This window comes from Saccopteryx bilineata, chromosome 2 (assembly GCF_036850765.1).
Source record: "Saccopteryx bilineata isolate mSacBil1 chromosome 2, mSacBil1_pri_phased_curated, whole genome shotgun sequence".
NCBI classification, from domain to species: Eukaryota; Metazoa; Chordata; class Mammalia; order Chiroptera; family Emballonuridae; genus Saccopteryx; species Saccopteryx bilineata.
Genome location: NC_089491.1, coordinates 80,095,291 through 80,119,671, shown reverse-complemented (window position 1 = coordinate 80,119,671; position 24,381 = coordinate 80,095,291). Strand labels below are relative to the sequence as shown.

The 24,381-nt window shown below is 36.4% G+C and overlaps 1 protein-coding gene across 5 annotated transcripts in view; it reads right to left on the bottom strand.

Moving 5' to 3' along the window:
* The window catches only part of ADAMTSL1 (ADAMTS like 1), a 1,054,626-nt gene that overhangs the window by 255,062 nt on the left and 775,183 nt on the right, over window positions 1-24,381 (bottom strand). For 3 of the 5 annotated variants that reach the window (XM_066257319.1, XM_066257318.1, XM_066257322.1), the window contains 4 exons: window positions 12,033-12,083; window positions 7,382-7,586; window positions 5,620-5,767; window positions 3,090-3,174 (listed from right to left, as the gene is read on the bottom strand). In XM_066257319.1, the coding sequence (XP_066113416.1) occupies window positions 3,090-3,174; window positions 5,620-5,767; window positions 7,382-7,586; window positions 12,033-12,083 (489 nt within the window). The remainder of the gene's footprint in view (window positions 1-3,089; window positions 3,175-5,619; window positions 5,768-7,381; window positions 7,587-12,032; window positions 12,084-24,381) is intronic. The other 2 variants (XM_066257321.1, XM_066257320.1) reach the window with 1 other exon arrangement.

Here is a 24,381-nt window from a genome sequence, read left to right as displayed (position 1 = left end):
GAGGACGATCTCTCTTTGGGTGATGTATGCAACAGAACTAAATGACAAGATAACCTGGAAATGTTTTCTTTGAATATATGTACCCTGATTTATTGATGTCACCCCATTAAAATAAAAATTTATTTATATAAAAAAAGAAAATGTATTCATCATTATATGCCTACTGTGTACCATATAAATCAAATATTGTGTGTCATAACTAAACTAGTTTGTTGCTGAGGAAAAAGCAATCAATGTCTAAAAGAATTTCTGAATGAAGCTGCAGCTTTCTAAAACAAATCTCCATATATTAAGTACACTACCATAACATGACCCAATCTCAATACTTACTTTAGCCGTTCTGAGTCTGATAGTTGTATTTGTATCTTCTGTATAGCATTTAGTTTAGTGAAACAACACTACGGGTATGTACTTCTGTTCTAGAACATTTTAGCTATTTCTTAGCAGGTTGGTTTTTAGTCTTTAATCATAGTTTTCTTCTAAAAATATCTTACAGTGGTTGTTTTCCAACGTATTTTTGGCCAGAGTGCTAACCAATTATTTTTTTCATTTGGGGGTTACCAAAAATATCTAACATTCAATAATAGTATCTCCATACGCTAAAGTCTTTAAGCTACTGCTTTCCCTCTATTATTAAATGAGACATGCCAGTGATGATGTTTTTACTTTAAATAAGGGGAAAAAATGATATTTGTTGTTTTACTACAGAACTCTTCATGTTAACTGGAGCCAAAGTGAGAGATAATAGTTCTGGGCCACTGTTCCCACTTCTCGGCAGCAGCTCACAAGTGACAGCCGCAGCTTCTAAACATCACCACTTAATTTAAGCAATGTGAGTCTCTTCGGTTGGGGAGGGAAGGACTTGCTGACAGTATATCATTTTTTCATTATACTATGGAGAGTAATTAGAGGTTGCTACATACATTTAGAAACTACTCGATGTGGTTTACAAAAAGAAAGAATTAAGAGCATGCAAAATTATGTTCTTAAAGTCAAAATCAATAAAAAAATATAATGTGATCGTAGGACCTTTCTTAGGGTTCAGTGCACTAAACATGTAAAGTGTATTAAAATGTGGAAACCATATACCTTTCACTACATTATTCTAAAGCTGTCATTTATTTCATTTTGGTATAAAAGTAATCGTTCTGAGCATAATAGTGTATATTTCCTTTCCCCAGCACCAGCACTCCAATTACAACCTGCTTCAGTTCAGATTAATCATGCCAAGATGGCAATTTCATTACACCGAGAGTAAAATTTAATAATCTAATATACAGCTATAGTTCCAGTGGTTAAAAGTATGTGTTTAACTATTTTAGGAATTTTATTGAGATTAAAGTTAAACATAATGCACCTTAAGCAGAACATTAGTGGAAAACACTCTTTACAAAACATGGTTGGCTAAGACCTATGCATTACAGTGCACTCACAGCTTTCATTTGAGAGGCATCTAATAATGAGAAAGGTGTTTAATTGTTGGTGTAAGATGTTTTGATTTAATTTTAACTTTGCTGTACTATTTAATTTTAACTCAGCCATAATGTAATATTATATATAGGGTTATACAAGTATGACAAAAGATAGCATATGGGAGAACAAACTTTACTTAGGTAAAATAATACATAATCTGGTGTTAAACATATTAACCTAAGAATACATATATGAAGAAAGTGGCTCCAATTACATGGCATCTTTCTGTGTCTTAACTAGGACCTTAGTGGATTAGAGAGTTAATACCCATCTAAATGAACTACTTACTCCCTTTCCTGCTGCAAGACTATCTGCCAAACCAGGTACTGGCAGGAGAGAAAACATTTTTTAAGCCTTCATATATTTGTGTAAATGTGGCTCTGAGATCTTTACTGCTTTTCCTCCAAAGTTCTGCAATGATTATTTTTTCTTAAAGGCTTTTTTCATGGAAGTAGTAAAAAGTGCTATAGTAACTTTATAGTACAGAAATAATCTATGTTTTGCTTACTGTCTTTTAAATTTGAAGTATGTTACTTAATATACAAACTGTTTCTCTGTGAAGCCACGTGACTGAATACCATTACTTTTCAAATGAGCTTTGGTCACTGTACCGATCTGTATTTTAGATTTCTTTTGCAATGTCTAGCTGATTAGGGTATGACTCAGGAACACAATCTATGTTCTGGCAAACCATGTAAGATTTAGATTCAAATACAATAAATGAGAGAAGATTCTAAATTACTTTTGAATATATAAATTATAATGTTAATTGATATCTCCACCAGGAAAATTTATACTCTGAGTTTTAACCACTTAATATCTTACATGCTATACTGTGAGCTCCTGGAGGGTGAGTAACATGTCTTACGCACCAATGCATAGCACAGAGCCTACCTAGTACTTATATTAAATAATAATCTAGAAAATCTGAAAAATTGTTTTGCTCATAAATAAAATTTATAACAAAGTGCTTGCTTTCCCTTATTTTTAAAAATGATAGAGCAGAGATGCCTATCAATGTTCTCTAGTAGAATCAATATACAGTTATTGATCAATCAAGTCAGTTTGTTTGTTTCTTCTTACGAGGCATCTGGAAAATCATGGCCTTGATGAAACTGAGCAGGTATGAGGCCATGATCAAGTGAGGCAGAGACCTGCTATCCATCTGATACTAATTCCAGCAGGAAAGGGAAGAGAAAAGCTAATAAACTTCCTCTGCCCTTAGACACATTTTACTTACCCTTTTCTTTTTGTGAGTTGAGAAATAAGGAGTGTGAAAAGCTGCCCAGATTTCTACATCAACTCTAGGTCACCATCAGAGGCAGCCTGAACTGTTTCACCTTTGGCCTCTTGGAGGTCAGATTTTGGAGAATAGAGTAGGCACTACACCTTCATTTTCTTACTTCAAAATTGACAAGTACTTAGGAAGCAGTCATGTTTTGAGAAGTATTTTGAAACTGATAAATCTCCAATTGGACAGCCCCGAAGCCTCACTTCACCCTTGGTAAGAGGACTGCACTTAGTTGAGAACCTATGAAAGCCACAACCAGTGAGGCACTGCTTTCTTTAAACCACTCAACCTCAAAGGCAAAACAACTTGTGGTTTTAAAACTTACGAGGGCTCTTCTGACACAGCAGCTCCTTCTTCTAGCTCTTGAGCTTGTTTGTACCATGGCCCCCTGGCCTCTACTGGAAGTTTCTCTGAGAATTAAATGCATGCAGATAAAAGAGAAAAGGTTAGAACCAATGTGGAATTTCAGGGAAATCCCCCTCACTTTTCCTCCCCTCACCAGTTCTTGATTTTGTATTACCTACAAGCTATGTTGATAACTGCAAATAATAAGTTTTTAGGTAAATTTCTGCCTCCAATGATAATTATATCAAGAAAAAAATGAGATTTTAACATGTACCATGTTTAATAATACTGGTCTCTGTGTATGTCTTTCTCCTTTATTATGTTGAAGAGCAAAAAAAAAGTCTTTGTATTACAAAATGTCATAACTCTAGGAGCACTAACTCGATATGTCATCAAAGCATCTTTTCACTATTTTCTGTTGAAAAGATAGAGCAATATTTACCTTTTGAAACAAATACAAAGTACAATAAAGTACTGTGATACTTTCATAAATTCTAACTTGTTTATCTTTTGCCTTTTTGGCTGAGTGTGATCTATGCCATATTGTCAAAAACAAGTAAAACGGCCACTCTGATATTTATAAAACATTGCTTTAGATATCTGATTCATTCAATATACCACTGCAAGGCTCACTGGCAATTGGAATATGAGCAAGTAAAGTTTCATAAACCATCATTTGACTTGTTTCACCTATTTATGTAGCTTTGGCCAAACAATTCAGAACAAGCTTCCTAACTACTTCCTGGAAAAACTGTAGAGGAGAAAAAGAAAGAGGGAGATTATAACTGCTCCCACAGAAGTAACTGCCAAGATTTCCATTCTGACATATTTTATTAGAGTCATTTATAGGCATATTTGCTTTATAGTATAAGCCAATGAAGCTCTATCACCATTTTATAACATATAATTGCCAAGATGAAAGAAATACGTCTATATATGCATGCACCATAGAATTATATGGCATTTTAATGATGTTTAAGTAGAGCCAGACTCACTACTTAGTTGTGAAAATCCAGATTTTGTTTTTGATAGTTAACCACAAACTGCTTTTCTTTTTCTGAAGTGGTTTGGTAAAGACAGAGCTAATGAATAATTAACAATTTTAAGTTAGGGGCATCACTTCTTGTCCTCTATGTGCAGCAAAAAAACCGATGAGAAATACAAAACTGCCAAAGGCAAAAAGATTCACTAGTATTTAGACACAGCAATACATTATCTATAGACATCATTTTATAACTAGTCCACCTCTCCCAAACAACTGAATCTTTGACAGCATGAGCTATCTCATCTTTCAATAATGAAGCATTCAGCGGGCACTAAGTAGGCTTGTAATACTTGACTGTCTATTGGAACTGAATCCTGTCAGATGTACCAATGGCCACTTCCTTCTGTATTTAAGGATGCTAATGATAGTAAGATAACATTTATAGAAAACTTACTATACGTTGGGCAGTGGGCTAAGCACACTATTTGTATGATATCTTATTTTATCTTAGCATGATCTTTAAGGGAGTTACTATTATTATTCCCAGTTTACAGATGAAGAAGCTGAGGTTTAGAGAGAAAAGTAATAAATTAAAAATTAATCAGCCTTTCTGATACTTTTTGTTTTTTTATATCATTAATTTAGATTTCACAATGACATTCACTTTCACCAATGTCAAACTATAATATAATAAAACCCATCTTGTAGTTGATTTTTGGAGACATTTAATGGCTTAAGGAAATAAATTAAGAAGCAAATGGGAATATATTTAACATTAAAAATAGGAGGAAGCTTATAATAAAAGCTTCACTTCTGGATGGTTTGTGACATTGGAATTTTCTATTTCATGCATATAGACTTTAATAATATTAGCAGAGAAGTCAGATTAGTATTCATGCTAATCTGAGAGACCCAGTGTAATTATAATAAATCTTGCTCACTAAGTAGAACTTTTCTAAAGTCTATTTTAAAAAATTATTTGCAGTATCTATTAAATTCTAATTAATTTCAATGTTTCATTTCAAATTATGTCCAGTCTCACAATAATGTTTCTGTCTTTAATATAGATCATCTTCAATATAGAAAGTAACAGCTTTCTTTTTCGTCAGTTGGAGGTATGAGGCTTTCTGATGCAACTCCTGCTTAGCACAGCAGACACTTTTGGATTCACTGCATTGCTTTTAATAGCAAGAAATGTGGATAGTAAATCACACATATATTCCTACAATATCTCTAAAGTATCTCCTTTCATGCAGACATATCTGATATTTTTCACCAATAGTCTTCAAAGAACTTTATGACTCAGGAGAACATTATATACTCATGGAGTGCTTTATAACAATTTTCAAACAAAGCTATTTGAGAGTTTTTTTAAAAAAGTTAAGTGTGGAGTCAATAGGTTACAAAGAATAGTTACTAAGAACACGTAGAATATTTTAAAATATTCTAAGGAGTTTAAAACAGCACCTGAGTACATAACAAAAAAAAAAAAAGAAGCCTGACAGCAGAGCACCTGCTGCGTTACCTTTGGGTTTATAGCAGGGGGTGGGTATGATGCATTCCTCTTTTATGTGGGGCTTGGTTTTGGGGCTACAGCCTCCTGTGTGCATTCCTCGATGGTCAATGCAGAGAACCACACGATACCTGAGTCCTTGGCCACACGTCACTGTGCACTAGAAGGAGAACAGAGAGAGAGGAGAGTCATAGGCAAAGCTCTGTTTTCTCTTCTGCATGCCCCACCTGAGACTTTTTAAAGGGCTGCTTTTATATATGAGGACTCCTGATGGATTGACACCACTTCTTACCCATCATGAGATCTTTATTTTATTTAGCAATTCAGGGTGCAGATGGCTAAAAACTAAATCACTTTTGACTTCTTAGTTTTGGATTACTCAATCAGCATTCTTTAGCCCCCATTATGTACAGAGTCTCAAACCAAGCTGCAAAAAGGAGAAAAGAAACTAGAGAGTGTGCTCAATTTTTATGACCAAAACTGCACCTTAATGTTATTAAGTCACTTTGCTAATGATTATTAGGACCAAAATATGTGAAATGCCAGCTCTCACATGAACATAAAAGGTTTTTCAACTGTCACCATAGCTAGTTTATATTGTAGCATGGTTGATCCAATTGATTATATTGATAGGGAAAAAGTGTTTGAAGGAACTGATTCAATGGCCAACGTAGAAAGCACTTCAGTGGTTCTACATGCTTGGAAGCCAATTTAAATAAAAATGTCACAGTTCAAATCTGCTGCCACAAAGCCACACAGCTAAAGTGAAAAGTCCTTTGCCATCTCTGTGACTTCGGACACCACCGCTTACCGCCTCATTTTTTATTTCCTTCGCGATTCCAGACCTTTTTGCATTGGCCGCCAGGAACCCCCAAATCAAAATCTGTTATGTTTAAGCTGCTGCAGCAGCTTCCCTACATATAGAATGTATTAGTCTTAGTTATTCTACTTCATCCCTTTCTAGTTATTTTGTGATTTTCATTGCATCCTTTTTTCAATGAATAATATACATAGCTTTAATTTTAATCCATTCAGACTAGAGATAGAATAAGAAATAAAAAATGAAACCAAACTTTCAGTCTACTGAGCTCTATCACCAGAGCAGCTCACAGATTCAGGATTAGTCATTCAGCCTCAGTGACTCCTTTTTTTTTTTTTTTTTACAGGGACAGAGAGAGGGAGTCAGAGAGAGGGACAGACAGGGACAGACAGACAGGAACAGAGAGAGATGAGAAGCATCACTCATCAGTTTTTCGTTGCGAGACCTTAGTTGTTCATTGATTGATTTCTCATATGTGCCTTGACTGTGGGCCTTCAGCAGACCAAGTAACCCCTTGCTCAAGCCAGCAACCTTGGGTCAAAGCTGGTGAGCTTTTGCTCAAACCAGATGAGCCCACGCTCAAGCTGGCGACCTCGGGGTCTCGAACCTGGGTCCTCTGCATCCCAGTCTGACACTCTATCCACTGTGCCACTGCCTGGTCAGGCACCTCAGTGACTCTTGACAGACATGTGCTCTCCTTGTCCCTGAGGGAACATGGGGGTGACAGACGTTTCTTGAAGAAGCTTGAAGAAAGATACGGATATAGATTTACTCATACATTTGGCTAGGCTATGCTGGCTTCAGAGCGCACCTACTCCAGGAGCTAAACTGGTAGACATGTAGACACCTCAAGAGGAGAAGCAGGGAGCTGCACAGGGTAGCAGGTGGGACATGATGATGAGAGGGAAGAGTGGACTTAGTCTGTTAACAAACAAATAAAGAGGGCACAGTTACCGGAGACCACTCCTGTGCCAGCCATTTGGGGCAGTCAAAAATGTTGCAGGGCTGCACGATGGGTGTCTTAGGTCTATACATGCATTTCCACTCTTCCACTGAGGTCATATGGCCCTGGATGTCCTCCTCCACACAGGAAACTGTCCGGCTCTGGATGCCCCCCCCACACGAGGAGGAGCACGCGGTCCATGGTGTGGCCTCCCACCTACAGAAGCAAGGGAAGTTATCAGGGCAGACATGCACATTGCCAAAGCTTCTTAGTGACCTTTCCGAACCAACCCCATTCCCAGTGTCTACTGGGGCCATCAGGTTCTGAGAGGCTATGGTCCAGAGAGCCAAAAGCCATCTATTGCCTGAAATCTCATGAGTAAGAGAGGAGTCACATTGGCAAAAGTGCTCTGTAAACCTTGACGTTCTACACAAATGTAACAAATTACTGTTTTGAGAGTTGTTCACAAAGATATCTAGGCTGTCTATAACTTACTCAAAAGAGGGCTGTTCAGTCCTTTTTCCTCTAGTTTTAATATAGATGCTTTGTTTGTGTGTATATTATATTTTTAAAATATATATTCTGCATATATATATGTATTTTTATTAAGCCATTAAATATTTATGTCAAGATTAAAATTGGTCAATCAGTTAACACTAATAGTTTGCACCTGGCTGATACTTTTTATTTTCAATGCAATACTTTATTACTTAGCTTCCGGATACTTATACATGAGAAGCTCATGAAAAAATTGAGGCAAATCACACATTTTTTCTCCTTTGCTTTTACGATCACCAGCTTTGGGACTACATGGATTCAGCACAATTCTGAAGTTCAAACCGTGCATTATACTAAGGAGCAAATATGCTAATACAGGCATTATCTACTTGTTCTGAAACATTGAGGGATACTATCAGTTAGTGGTCCCCCAGTAAAGAAGTCTTGGAATTTTGAAGAAGTTTGGTTTTAGTTGGAAGGCTAATGGCATTGGATCTAGAAATACAAATAAGTGAGGGAGGAAGAAATAACAATATTATAACATTTCAGAGAATCCCATTGATTTATCAGGTCTCTATATAGCTCTGAAGCATTTGGAAGCAGATATAGAGAGGTATCTTTGCTTGGTTCTTTTCTCTCCTCCTACAAATTTAGAGAATGCTGAATTTTTAAAAATAGAAACATTGGGATTGAGTTTGTCTTTCTTACATATATTTTGCTTGTTGATGAAAATCACTGAGGAACTTTAAGATTTCTCATAGAATTAGGAGAGATATTTTAATGAGAGAAAAACAAAGTATGACCAAGTTGATCCACTTGAATAGTTAAATTAAAAAATATTGTACAGGTATACCATGGAGACAGTGATTATTCTATAAGGAGGACTTGACGTACATTGTGATCCTGACTTCGCTGTGCATGAGAATGTATAATGTGTGTCTCACAGTTAAGAGAATTTTCCTCCACATTTTCTTTGTACTGCACAAGTCTAGGCAACAACTGTTATCTCCACTGCCAACAGCTTAAACTTGTTGCCAAATACAATATTTTTCTATGCATATTTCCCCAGGAGACCCAAAAGAAAATGTAATTATGGGGAAACTGAGGCCCTCTGTTTAGCCCGTAGGAAACTTTCTGATCACTTTCAAGAAAACGAAATAGCGCTGCAGATTGTTTCTTTTCCAGAAAGGTAAGACCGATTCTCATTTGTCTACGCAAATCTCTGGAGAGCTTCCCTCTGGAGGTGGAAGACAGGTCTGACACAGACTGAAACGGGCTGAGTAGGTAAGTACATACTCGCCTTGGATGTGACCCGACAGTGAAGTGGGGAAATGCTTTTGAATGTACTTTAATTTCTTAGAACATTAAAATGCCATAAAAGGAGCACATTTTTTAATTGGTACCTTTTTTTAAAGCATCCCTAAACATGACCCTTCTAAAGAGAGTGATTAATTTCTGTCTCAACTCTTGGGCCTGACCCACAGTGTAATTTCATTAACAGCAATAAGAATCTTTTTTCATGTTAGTGATCACAGAAAGACAAATGACTCTAATATTATTCTAAGAATTTATAGTATGGTTAAAGCATGCAACTATAGTTCTATATGTGAAAAATTATCATATGAGTCCTTGCATAATAATAGGGTTATGTGGAATTTTAAAGCAAAACATGTCTGTGTGTTTTAAAAAGTATAGCAAAAGGTGAGAGAGGGCATCAGTTAGGATATCTTTACACAGGGACCAGGTAATTGCTTGGATTAAAAAAAAAAAAAGCATAACCAAAAATCTTTTCCTGGAAAAATAAGAGATGAGTTTCTATATCATATATTTTAACTTCTTTTGGCTTTTAATTTTTAAACACACAGTACGTTTAGTTTAAGAAATTCTCAAAATTAAGAACGATGTGAAAAAGTTGCACATATTAATGATGAATTTAAGATAATTTATCAGACTACATTTTTATATCATATTCTAATAAGTGTTATAGTCAAAACTGAAAGCAAGAAACAACAATCTAAAAATTTATTAATTGTGTTTTGGATCAACACTGTAGTCTTAAGCTCAGTTAAATAATTTTAATAAGTGAGGCCTTCTGCTTTAATCGGCAGGTAGCTGTCATCTGAGAGCTATTTTTGAGCCTAAATTCTTATGAAAACATATGTGCTGAAGTACGGTAGCTTCTATTTACTAAGACTTTATCAATGAAGCAGAATATCTAACTTTAGAATTAGTTCAGCAACAGAAGTGCAAAGTAGGAAATCTAGCCTACTTGCTAATTGCCCTTCCCCACTGTGAGGCTTGGGCAGGCCAGTGTGCACAGGACAGGTGTGAACGCACGGCCTGGAGGCCCATTTCAATCTGTGCTGAGAATCCTGGCTTTAGGCATTGGGGGAAAGCCGCATATAGAAGAAGTCTAGTTTAACCTAGGACAGACAGTAGTCATACTAGAGAAATATAAATGGAAGACACAGTAGATATTCAAAAAACTTAGGAGTGCCATTACAGGAAGAACATAAACTTGATGTTGCTCACCCTGACATCCAACTTTGCCTTTATCTTGAAACATAGCATCTTCACACAAGCAGATACACGTGTCTTATGGATATTTATTTTATAGGTACAGAAATTAAAATGAAATGAAGTTTTGGTTCTATTAAATTAATCTTTTTATATTTTCATTCCATTATTTTTTTCAAAAAGAGGAGTTTACTACATAAATTTAGTTCTGGATCAAACCAGCAAAACAATATATCAGTAGCATTCAAAGGCATTTATTGTCTTTATCAATATAGTCATAGGAAAGAGGGAGAGAGCCGACTACTGAGGTAACCCTTTAGTGGAAAAACTTAAAAACAAAGAAATAACTTTATATAGTATAAAGGCCCCTCACTACATGCAACCATTAGAATGATAAAAAGTCAAGTTTTGTGTCAATCACTGGAAGTATTGAAGTGGAGAGTGGATGACAACTTGCAGTATTGTATACATATTACACAAATATCTATATGTATGTGTATACATGCATGACTACATCTTTATTAAATACACATATATGCATGTTTATGTAAACACATATATATATATGTGTGTGTGTGTGTATGTGTGTGTGATTTGGGGGAAGAAATGGGAGAATGAAACATCATTAGGAAGCTGGACTCAATGACTTCAAATGGATCTATTTAGATCCCAATTCATTAAGTGTTTTAAGATTTTCAATCAAATTTTGCTTTTTGTACAGTTCAGAATAAAATTATTCTCTGGGCTTTGTTTAGTTTGAGATTGTTCAAACTACTTGGGATTATTTTCAACTGCTATGTTTGTGATCTGATTTAAACCTTGGGTTCTAAACAGCAGCTGACTCCCCAAAGTCCTGATGAGCCCAGAATATAGAGCAAAGGTCTCTCTTAGCAGTGTTTATTTCAACCCCAATGCTAATGTCTGCTGTTTGCAGAGCTGTTTCCAGTGTAGCTAACAATACACTCAGTAGCTAGAATATTTTTCAGCTTCTCCAGTTTCCTTATAAATATATTAATAAAGAGAACATATAAAAAAAGACTTTCATTATTTTTTCTAGTTATAAAGAATACTGTACTTTAGAAAAGTAACACAGTGCATGGAATTTTAAAATGTTTTAGAAAAATAAGCCCCCCCCCAAATGTTCTGAACAATAAGGATATTAAAAAAACTGCATTTTTACACTTAATTATTATTTCTTTGTAACAAAAGGAGGCTATTTCAAGCCCTTATTCCGAGTAATAGCACATCTGGAATTCCACATTTATGGTATTGCGATAATACTTCAGGCAGTGTTTGTTTAACAGTTAGTAACAGTGCTTTAATGACTAGGGTCCAATTGCAGAGGAAACATAGAAAAGGACAAAAGGAGTGAAAGAAAGACATAACATAAACCCATATACTATATCTAATCAGAGTGAATTACTGTATTCACTCTCATGTAATATGATCCTTACTTAAAGTGGTTTTGAATGACAAGTTTCTAGTCTGAGCAGGCCAGTATAATTCAAAAGTGGAGCTCAGGATGTATTGCAAAATTTACTACCTACCATCTTATTTTTGCAGAAAGACACAAAATCTCTATGCACAAATGAAAGAAGCAAAAGACCGATTGACTAATTCTAGCATCAGGATGATTGATTTACGTACCGAGGAAGGGGATGGTAGAGGTCATAAGGCATGATCTGCTTGTATCCGTCACTGTTAGGAACAATAATGCCAACCCTCTGAGTAGAAGGTACACACAATAAAATAAACACTAAATAATTACATTATACACATTTTTTAAGACAAATGCAAAACAACATTAATAAATTGTCTCTGAAAACAACACGAAAACAGTTCAATATCTTTATGCTAGCATATGGTTTAGGATAGGGCAAGTTCTTTGAAAGGGCACCATTTACTATAATTAGTTCTCTGATCCAAGCAGGAAATACCATTGGAATGGGTGGTGGCAAGAAAACTTGGCACATCATTAACTATGACACAGTAAGCTTGTAAATGTTCTTTAATCCCCCCAATTATACATCCTATGAGGTCATTATTATCATCATCATTAATGTTACTTCCAGATGCTCACCACACAGTTATAGTTACTGTATCACTTCTGATGAAAGAGAGAGCTTTATATAAGATTGTGTACCTGGGAATTGACAAAGCTACATAATGTGCTATATAACGTAGTAAATAGACTTCTTCTCTTGGCAGATTTGAGGATTTTAGTAATATCTGGAAAGCAGGCACTTGGTTACTTTATAAGGGGAAGGGGAACTGGTGAATATAGTAGGCAACTATCAACAAAAGCAAGAGCCCTATCAAAATAAAGGTAGGACAATTAAAATGAGATAAGTATAAGAGATCTTTTTTTTGTGGTCTATGAAATATGATATAGTGTTAACTGCTATTACAGTGGTGACTGTGATTGTCGTGACTGTTGTTAGTATATCTAGTGCCCTGGGAAACCTGTGCAATTTAAAGATAGAGACTAAAGAAGCTGTAAGAAATGACATGATAGTCTGTATGGCTAATGGATTCATAAAAAATGATATTACAGGGTCTGTGGAAGGCCCCAGAGGCCTATTGGACTCTAAGAAACTACATTAACCTACCTCACTGAATTCAACTCAGGCCTCTAACCACAAGACTTCCTAATTCTTAAGTGCCCTGGCTTGTGGAGGGTTTATGATTCATGCGTCTTAGATAGAAGAAATTGTACAACAGACCCTCCATCAAGAGTGGGAGATGAGCTCCAGACCCAGACCTTCCCCGGGCAGATCAGGCAGGGCAAGAGCAGCAGGTGCTTATTTTGCAAATGACAAATAACAGAAAGTCCCTCTCGAATCCTGAAGTCTTGTGTTCTATATGTATTCCTGGATGGATGACTATATGTTTATATCTCTATATTCAATATAAATATTTATATTAAATAAATAAATGAAGACTTTCATTTTGATTCCATCCTCTGATATAAAATGATGTAGTATTTTTTTTTTTTAATATATGGCTTGAAAACCTAAGCTTTAGGGTAGAATAAGTGAACTGGTTATGCTCTGGTTCAGAAAGATTTTTTTTAAAAAGCACTCAATGGCAATCATGAGGAAATAAAGATTGTAAGGAGGAAAAAGGAAGTGCTAAAGAGGGGAGCTCCAAAGAAATTACTGAAAGGTAAGGGGTTACATGAGAGAAATTAAATTAGAAAACAAAAAAGGGAAACGAAGAATGAAGGTAGGTTTTTATTCCTGGAAGGGACAACGATTGGGATACAAATTTACTTATTTATCTTACATGACTACATTTTCTAGGTTTATTTGTATGAATTAAGTTTTTGTATTCATTTGTATGACTCCATTTTTATGTATGATGTAACAGTGTTCATGACACTGAACACTGCCTTTTGAAGAAGCTCAAAATCTCAGAGCTTTAACCCAAGAATGGAATAAATATTAAATTAAACTTTTCTCTTCATTTCCCCAAGTTAGAGAAATTTTCTATTGTTTTCTACCTTCTAATTGAGAAGAAATCAAATGTGAAATATTAATCCTGTGTGCTGTTAGAATCATGTGATCTCTTTACAACAACTCTTACATCCAATAACTAAGGAAATTTTCTTTTTAAAAGAACTGTAGTTTAAAAAATTCCAGCCTTCCAAAGTTCTTCCAGTAACTTGGGACATAGTCTAATAGTCATTAATTAGGAAATAAATTAAATTGTTTTTGCAGTTATATTTTAGCCAACCCTAGTGTGCCTACATCAATTTCTAAATGCAGAAATGCATACCGTTGCCTTCTCTCCTGAAAAAATTTATAGCTATAATTTGTCATCTTCAATATTAGAATGAACCGTTGCAGATCCTTGTCAAATGATTTATCAGCTGATGATATTTAAAATGGAGGCAGTAATATCAAAGGAGACAGGTTAGAAAGAAAAAAAAAAGGGAATAAAAGGGGGGATGTATAGAATTCAAGATGTTGGGTTTTACTTTCAACTGATTTAGAAATTACGTTTTTGTTTAAACAAGAAGCTTTAAAACTGGATTCAGCAAAAACTATAGCTCTGTCTTTCTATGGCATAGCTCATAGTGAAGACTCATAAAATGACTCTATGGCACCTGTGAAAACAAAACGATATCAAAACAATGGTGCTCTGTCCAGTCCTGTTCATGCATATTCGTGCGCATGGGCTCTGCTCTCCTGGGGCTCACGCCGCGGCCCAGGCCTTTCACCACACTGCCACAGAGGGGCAGGCAGTGTGCCACAACGTAACTTTCTGTTGCTTGCCTTTAAGACACTGGTCTTCTACCTTGGGCAAAGCTGTGGAATGATGGAAAAGACGTCATTTAGAGACTTTAAGAAGTTATCATGTTTAGGTCTTGATTTGTATGTGCGCATGTATATGTTCTTACATGCACCTGAATGTGTGGGGACTGGAAGAAAGTAAAAATAATTTTTAAAATAATCACAAAGGGAAGACATAAGAAACAGTTGTTTAGGGGATAAAATTGCTCATTCTCCATTGCCTTAACTGTTCTGACCACTCATGCACTTCTTACAATGGGGAGTTGAAGCAACTCCCTCTTAAGTCCCCAATGTCACCAGCTGTGGTGGGAAGAAAAGAACACAGGGATGAAGAAGTGGTCATGCTAGACTCCTGTGGTAAAAGTGGAAGAAAGACATCAAACCAGATTCCCTCAGAGCACATTTCTGAGCTGCCCAACGATAGGAGGGGCTTCAGTGTGCCGATAGGCTCATGTAGTGATCGTCGGTAGGTAAACCTGAAGCCTTTTGAACAACTATTTTTAAAGGCATGAAAAATATTCAAATGAAATGTCAATTTAAAAATTCCATATAAAGCAGAATGTACAAAGTGATCCATAATATTAAGAAAATTCATGTGTTCATATACTATCTATACAATCATTTTTATAAAGTATCTATATATATGTGTGTGTGGGTATGTGAATACATATGTGTGTGTCTGTATCTAAATCACACATATGTATACACAGATATATAAGAAAAAGACCAAAAAACAGTTGTTAGTTCCTGGTCTTTAAATTATTGGTTTTTTTCTTTTGCTTTTTAAAAAACTGTTTCTGTTTTTTAACTTTAATGTACAGTCACAGGAATTAGAACATTCAAGTAAAAATAAAATTCAAGTCTGAGAAAGTATAAGACAGAGATATTTGGGAATATAGTGTAAAATATAAATGAGCCCATCACCTCATGTCCTATGTCTTACTTAAAGATTATTGAGCCTTTGCCCTGAAATAATCTCAGAAGCTACTTTAGAACAATATTCCTGACTTTAAAAATCAAGCCATACGCAGGCTTATGCTACTCAGCTGTGGAATTTACATACAGTGATACATCTCCCTCTCCAAGAAAAATCCTAATATAACTAACACTATGGATACTTTATTTGCGGGGTTCTTTTCATACTGGAAATGAACCATGAGGAGTCTCTTTCCCGGTTCCAGCTGTCCCTTCCAGTGACTCTCCCAGGGCCTCTCGCCTCTTCTCCTGGTTGCAGAGTCTCGTTTCTGACTTCCTGCCAGCTGGATGTGCTCTAGGCTTGTCCAGTTCAGAGTGTCCGGACAACTCATTATCTTCCCCTGTAAACTGCTTTTTCTGTGGTGATTATGTTTCCTGTTCAGAGCACTGCCACCCTCCCATCCACCCAAGCTAGACATTGTGGGGCATCTTTGCTTTTTCTCTTTCCTGTGTTCCCTAGAGGCACTCAGTTCTTCCTGATGCAATGTCTGCCAAGTACTCTCCTTGTCACATGAGTCAGGGCCCTTCGGCAGCAGTCTCCTAACAGGTCTCTCTGTCTGCAGGCAGAGCCTCCTCCAATCCAGCCTGCTCTTTGCTATCATAGCAACTGATACCTTGCTTCTCAACTCAGAAGTCTTCAGTGGCTCCTTAATGCCCAAAGAAATTTCTTTGTCAAGGGCTACCTCTTCTAAGGTCTGTCCTTGTTTTCCTTCTCAACATCTAGCCAGAATTTCTGCCCCCCCTTCTAAATACCCATAGCACTAACTCCTCCCTTCGCTTTTAGTTATGTACTAACCTCTATCTATGCATAAGTTTTCTTTTTTCTTTAAACATCAAGGCACAGAATCCATATTGGTTCTTTACCATATCTCTTAACACATTGCTCCGCACAGAGGTAATTAGTAAATATTTATTCAATGAAGTCATGCCATTGATGTGCAGACACAAAAGCAAGCAGTCCAACTACCATCCAGAATTAAAGCAAACAAACAAAAAACAAGGTTAAAGAAACTCCCAAACTGCTACTCACTGTGCACATCCTTAGTCCCCCTCCTTGCCTTTTGCTAGCAATACCATGTGGGAGGGAGGGGTGTGTAGCAGTTTAGGGAGGCTGCTCTGGCAGCCAGAGGTGACCGGGTGATCTGAGGCAGAGAAAGGACAGATTAATGGCAGCTGTGCTTCTAGCAGGCTGGCCTTAACTCTGCCTTCTTCCATGGGCCATTTCCCACAATAGCCAGGACAGCTTTTTAAAAATCGTCTCTTCCCTTCTGTCTCAGGTGTCTTTCAGATACCACGCTATTTTAAAACTGTACAATTCAACTCCTCCAGAGCAGTCTTGGGGCTCAGCCTCTAATTGACCTCCTTTGCCTTTGCTGTGGCACCAAGCACAGAACTTGGCATAGGTTACATATGTAATAAAAAAAAGTGAATGAAATTGTGGGTGGTAGAAGGAGTTCTGGCACAGAAGGGAGTAAGTCATCTTCTCGTGACAACTCCAGGGCAATAGAAACCAATCTCTTCCTAAGTAACAGTTTAGAAAGAGGCAAAAGAGGAGTAATAAAAAGTTGGAAGAGACACAGCATTTGCTTTTTCATGAGTGGCAGAGCACAAAGGATGATGGCATAATGAGACAAAGGACCTCCCGAGGAGTTGGGAGATGGAAGGTCAGTTCTCCTCCCTGCTACTCTCTTGCTGTATGACTGTGAGCGCATTACTTATGCATCAGGACTTATACTTTGGTCTTCTGCAAAATCCAAGTATTGGATAAAATCAGGCGTTTTAGAATGAAATCAGAACGGGTGCCTGGAAACCCGTCTCCTGCAGTTCTGTCTCACCTGTCCCCTTCCTACTGGCTGCTGAGGGCAGAACCTGGAGCTCTGTGGCCCACAGATTAAACACTACTGGAGGAGGTGATCTTCTGAAAATCTCTCCTACTCTAACGTTTGGTGACTTGATGAAACACAGTAATTTTCCCTATCCTTTCAAGAGCCAAATTGGGATCCCGCAAAAGAGAATAATATTCTGTAAATAAGTCACAATTTTCTTAAACCACAGTACCTACTAAGCAACATTTATTTATCTTTTGGCATCAGACCAAAACAATCCTGCTTCATTGTCTAGGATTTGAAAACATTTTTAAGACACATACTTATTTTTTGCTATAAAACCAACTACTGGAGAGTTTTTGATCATTTGACCCAAAATATTAAAATTTCCTCACATCTATATTCCTGTAGTTAAACATTCTTGATATTAATGAATGCAATTTCTGAACTGCTTTTAAATAACCGGGACTAATGTGCCTTTGGGCTTTGTATATCTCTTCCTGTACTGTCCGATGGATTTGGTCATTGTTTGGTTGAAGTAAACATCAGTATTTATGTTTATAAGAAAGGGGCTTGCTTAACCTGGGTGTATGGTCAGTGCAAAGACCCAGAGCACTAAAACAGAACAGAACAGAACAGAAGGCCCAGGGCACCATCTTTACATTGATACGGTTGGCAGTTCTATGCTAGCTATGGAGGTCTTTGTCGGATTAAACTGGACCTCACAGGTGGCTGAAGGCATCATAAGAAACAAGGATACCTGTAGCACACAAAGGGCACAAATGCTGCACCAGGGATCAGGTTACCTGAGTTCATGAAGTGCCAGAGATACTCTGGAATTGGAAGCACTAGGATCCATGTCCCAGGTTTTTTGTGGCCACCATAACTTGGGGCAGGTCACTGAACCTCTCTGGGTTTAGTTTTTCACCTGTAGAGATAGATGATGATCTTTGCCCTGCTAATCTCCTAGGGATTATAAAACTGAAATAATGGATGTGAGAAGCCCTGTATAAGCTTCGAATAGAAATATCTCTGGAAATGTTATTTTACAGGTTTGGCTCTAATTGAATCATAATAGCTGACTTTTGTTGAGTGCTTGACACCTTGCTAAAAGCCTTACATGCATTATCTCATTAGATTCTCATAGCTACTCTCTGACTCATTTTATAGATGGTAAAACTCAGGCTAGAGAAGTCAAGAAGTTATTTAGCTAGCTAATAAAGTCAAACTGATAGAGGTTAAAAATGAGGATCATGATAATACCTGTTTCATTAACTCACAATTCATTAAAAGAATTGTGCAAATAATTATACTTACAATTTCTAAGTGTAATGTAACAAGCAATTATTATTATTAGCAGTGAACTGGCTCAGTAGAAGAACTAAAATGCTCCAAAAACTGAGTTATAGCTGATTGTCTGATAACGTGTGGTATGTCTATAACCCTGGGGAGGATATGACCATGCACTCTGAAAGGCACAAGAACTCCGCTTAGTTTATCTAATGATGAATAATGCATGATAGTGGGAACGAGGTATTGTGGTGGTCTTTCTAACTGCTTACTCATTAGCTTCTCAAAGCAGTGTATTTAAATAAGGTTAATCAAGGGAAGGAAGTTGTTACTTTTCTAAATCACTTACCTATTGTAATAAAACCAAAAGACTGTTCTAATTAGGAAAACATTGTATTGTACTTTAATTGAAAACCACTTTCTAGTTCTATATTGAGTTCTCCTTGTTTGAGGATGAACATGGCAGAGATCCCATGTGAATTAATGACAGTCTCACACCTGGTTCAGGGCAATTATTAGACAATTGAGCACTGGGATTTCAGGAGATGTTAATTATCTTAATTTCTCATGGTCATTATATTTAAAAAATCTGATAAATATGATTTACTTCCATGAAGATATTTCCTAAGGATTTGTGTTTCTCGTAAAAAATAAGAAATAAAATACTTTCCTTTTTTAGACCCATAGATAATTCTAGAGTGTTATCTTTTCCCTTCACAGGGGAGAAAGCTGATTTCTAGAGTTTGGGAGTTTCCCTAAGGCAACATTAACATTATCATAATCATGATCTTAGTCATAATAGCTGCAGCAACTAACACTTATTGAGTACTTATCATGTGTCAGGCCTTCTGCTAAGCCCTTTAAATGTATTATGCTATTTATTCTTCCTGACAACTCTTCAAGGCAAGTACTGTCATTATTATCCTTGCTTCACAGGGAGAAAAAACTGAGGCTTAGTGTGAAGAAGTAATTTGCCAAAGGCTACTCAACCAATAAGTGACAGCCAGGCTGCTTTACTGCCACGTTCCCCTCCTAAGAGCCGGCTGCATCGCCACCGGACTAGTTAGTCACCAAGTTAGCATGACCAGGTTTTTATATGCCCACGACACATCCTGCCTCTCACAACACAGATGATGTCTTTAAAGTTGCGTCAGGATTCAATTGAGATTTTGTTTGCAACTTGGTTCCTGGCCAGGATGACTTATACAACTTTCTGTCAAATGAAATAGAGCTGGACAAAAACAGTTGGCTGGCACTCCCTAAGAGCTGCAGCGTGGGGCATACAAGCCTGGCACTTGTTTAGGACTGCTGCTCTGAATTCCTTGAGGGCACGGGGAATTTGGAGGCAGTTTCGGCTAAAACAGATTTGCTTGCTAATGATTGTGACCATGATAGTGTGATGAGTGAGAGCTTTTTCCACTTGTCCAACAACCCTTGCCAATTTAAGCCCCCTTCATTACTGCGTTGGAGGGGAAACTAGAGGTCCATGCCAAAAAAAAAAAAAAAAAAAAAGGTGGTTCATGGTTCTCTGATCTTCTCACGAATAATGTCTTGCACAATTACCCCCAGACAGCCTTAATAGTTGTGCCCGTCTAATAGACTGAGTGAGATATACAAAGCCAAATGTAGCCTATTTTACAGTGAAAGCCACTCTGGAAATACAAGGTGCTGATTAGCTGACCTAACACTATGCTTTTTTAATTGCTGATAAGGCATAGGCATACACTCGGAGACTTTTTGGCCACATGATGAAATTTACCCTTCACCCAAGAGGCAGAGATGATCCAAACCATTTCAAAAACCAGCAGGCACTACATTTAAAGAAAACTTTCCCAGTGTAAGACAGAGCTATGACTGGAGTACGGCAAGCACAAGAGAACATATTACATTTGATTAGATTTCAAGTGTCTACATTTTTAGCTACATTGGAAAGGGCTCCTACTATAGTATGAAATTAATAAAGCAGGGCACCAATTGTATACGCAGGACATCCCTGACGTACAGGAGGGATTTGAAATGGCACTGCTACAAGTTGCCAGTGGAATATATTCTTGCTTTTAGCTAAAAGTCAATAAATTTTTAACTTCACTTTCTCTTTCCTCTCTTTTAAGCATTAAGTTTTGGTGTCCTTTTTGAGACTGCTTTTGACTAGGAAACAAAGCATTTTATCACTGCTTAAAAATGACTGCATAAGTGACACCAGCAAAGAGCAACAAAGCTCTCTTGGGATGGAGCTACTGGCCGCCAGGTAGGCTCAACTGTTAGTTTGATTGTGTAAGGGTCTCACATTCCTGTCTCAGCAAAATATCAAGTTATTACATGTCATGGACATTCAAGCTTGCTTTAGAATAGGAGAAACCAAGAACAGAAGTCACTGAATTCCAAATGTCTATTGTATACAGTATGATTTCATCTATGTTACAAGCTATAGACAAGATAAAAAAATATATAGCAAAAGCATTAACAGTAGTTATCTATGAGTATCAGAGATTATTAATGAGTTTTATTGTTTTTTATCATAGCTTTTCAAATCATCAACATTTTTAAGTTAACATTAAGAATAAAAAAAAGCTATTAAAACAAAAATTATTTGAAAAGAATAGGCTAAAGCTAGATGTCAACAATCATTTTAGCCCTGAGAACTGGTAGATGAACCAATCCACAACTATGAAAGCCAGTGGATGTTGCTGGTGAGTGAAATGAGTAAGTGATATCATGCATTAGTTCAAATATATAATATTCATTTATTTTAAAGCAAATTAATGACAACAGTGAGGCTATTTGGTAAACAGAAAAATTAGATATCAAGAATTATGGTTAATGGCTGTCACATTCAGTTTGTTTTGGTTTTAGACATGTAGTAAGGAAAAATTCTTACTATCCTAGAAGAGTAATTGCTAATAGTAATAGTTTTTAAAGCTCATCATGGAATCTTAGGGAACTTCATTTTCAATTAAATTGATGTAACTGAAGAACTTAACAATGAAGGCAAAAAGTATTTACCTTGGTAGTATAACATTTCTATAGTTGTTATAACAATTTTTAATACTTAGCTTAGCTCAAATAAGTTAAAATTAGTTTGACATGTCTGAACACACTTTGTGAGTTATTGTTTAGAAAGTTCAAAAATATATGTAATGAAATTAAATAAAGCAACTCTGGAACAATAGGTTCTGTAGACAGTTTGAAAACCACAGTTCTTTGAGGGTTTGATTCTACTTTGTCTGATAAGAGGGTAGATCTACTCTATAGTCTATTTATCTTACAGTTTCTTTTCTCAGACAATCACTGCTTTTTTTCTCTTTGAATTCAGAAAGGGTCACTTTGACCCCAGGCATGCAAATGAGTTCAATGATTTTCACAGCAATCCTGAAGTATCTTAACCTTAGAGTAGCATATCTGCATTTCCTAAAGCAGATTCCTCTAACACCTCTCCTACTGCTAAGTATTAATTTTTACAGCTTTGTTTAATTACTTCTGAAATAAAAAAGCAGCTTCCTGACTTGTGCCTCTTATTTTTTCTTTCTTCTTTTCTTTTTAAATAACCACCTGTCCTAACATTTATACATGTGCTGTATTATTAGACATTTTAAAATAACATAGGATGCAGAAAAAGCATACATTTCATAGGCAAATTTCTTTTGATGAAGAATGGCCTTTGCTTTTGGATAATAAGAAATAGGCCACAAATATTATTTCAACAGAGAAGACAGGTAAAAATCAGAAGTCAGAAAAAAATTCATATATGTTTTCTGATTATAAACTTTTTCTTAAGATGGTTGACATAATGCTTTTATTTTACAACTGTCTTCCATGGCCATCTCTTTGTTGCAGTCCCCTCCCCGCCAGTGCAGAAAAGCTTTATGCAGTTGCATGAATGAATTCCTTATTTTTCCTAGAAATATACACAGAAATTTTTATGGAAATGTGTATAAGATTTTCAAAGTCTCTCTATGGCTGAGCCAACTTGTATGAATTGGGTTAATTATGCTTTTCACACACCCATCTTTCTGGTATAGATATGGACAAAGATGTATAATAGGTAGAATAATTTTAAAGTAGCGTTGAATTATACTAGATATAATTATCTTGGCTAATAATACTTCATATCTTAATATTTCCAAAATAAAGATGTCCAAGCAAAATTCTGACACCTCATTCAATTTTTATAGCATTTATAACTTTTAATACATAATTTATCATGTAATATGAAACTAAATGAAGCTTCACCTCAATTAAATAATTATAAAATAGATATTCATCCTATTTCTTGCACGAAAACCTGTCATTCTGAGTTCACTTTTATGAGCTAGGTATATGAAATAGGCTATTTCATATCACATGTAGAATTTAGACTTCATGAATTTGAGGCATAAAGAGTACAAGTAAACTTTAAAAAGTCAACAGCAGAAAGCAGTAACTAAAATTGCATTGCCTACAATTCAAAGATAGAATGATTTTTATCCACATTGCTCATATAGTACTTTAAATATTCAAAGTTTTGTTTTATGTGTATATATTGTTTTTTAGGTGAGAGGAGGAGAGACAGTGAGATAGACTCTACATGCACCCCAATCAGGATCCACCCGGCAACCCCGTCTGGGATCAATGCAGGAGTGTTGAGCTCTTTTTAGCACTTGAGGCTGATGCGCTGGGACCAACTGAGCCATCCTCAGTGCTTGGGGCCACACTCGAACCAATCAAGACATTGGCTGTGGATGGGAAAGTGAGCGAGAAGGGGGAGAAGGAGAGAAACAGAAGCAGATGGTCACTTCTGTGTGCCCTGACTGGGAATCAAACCCAGGACATCCATACGCTGGGCTAATGCTCTCCACTGAGCCACTGGCCAGGGCCAAAATATGTTTTTAAAAATAACACTGAGGTGTTTCTCAGAAATCAAAGAAACTTGGGAAAGAATTCTTTGTTGGTTTTAATGATTTGTTTTGCAAAAGAAGTTTTCTTATATTCTCTCTCATATATTGGGGATGAGTAAGCTAATAAAGAGATTTACCAGGAAGTATTGTAAATACAAAGGCAAATATTACACCCATGACAAAATTCTTGACTTGCACTTCTCTGACCACTCCCTATATGAGATATTTTGTCAGTCTTTTTCTTGAATCTGCGAATAACTGAGGGCCAATTATTGTTTCCTAAAAACAAACAATGATATGTGAAAGCTTCAAGTGCCTCTTTAATTAAAAAGGCCTTTAATAATTTTGACTTTTGGAAATAAGTCCTATTTTCTCTTTAACAAGGGCAGTTTGTTCAAATATAGAGCTGTTCTAAGACTGGTTTTGATTCTAGTTAATCAGTATGGAAAATGGGTCAGCTGTGACCCTGAATGGGTCTGCTGAGGTCATGCCTCTGATTAGTTTACAGAGTTGAAATGGAAAAAAATCCTAAGAACATTGGGCTATCACATTCGTTAGGTGAGGTCTGTTGGCCTGGACCTTGTTAAGTAGAGAAACAAGTAAACATAATGAAGAAAACCAGAAGAGAAAATGTCTAAGAGTGATTCACTTGCAGCTTTATGAATGCAAAATTCATAGACCGTGGGATGGCATCATATAGCCTTAAGAACAAGGGGCAGAGGTACTGATAACATCT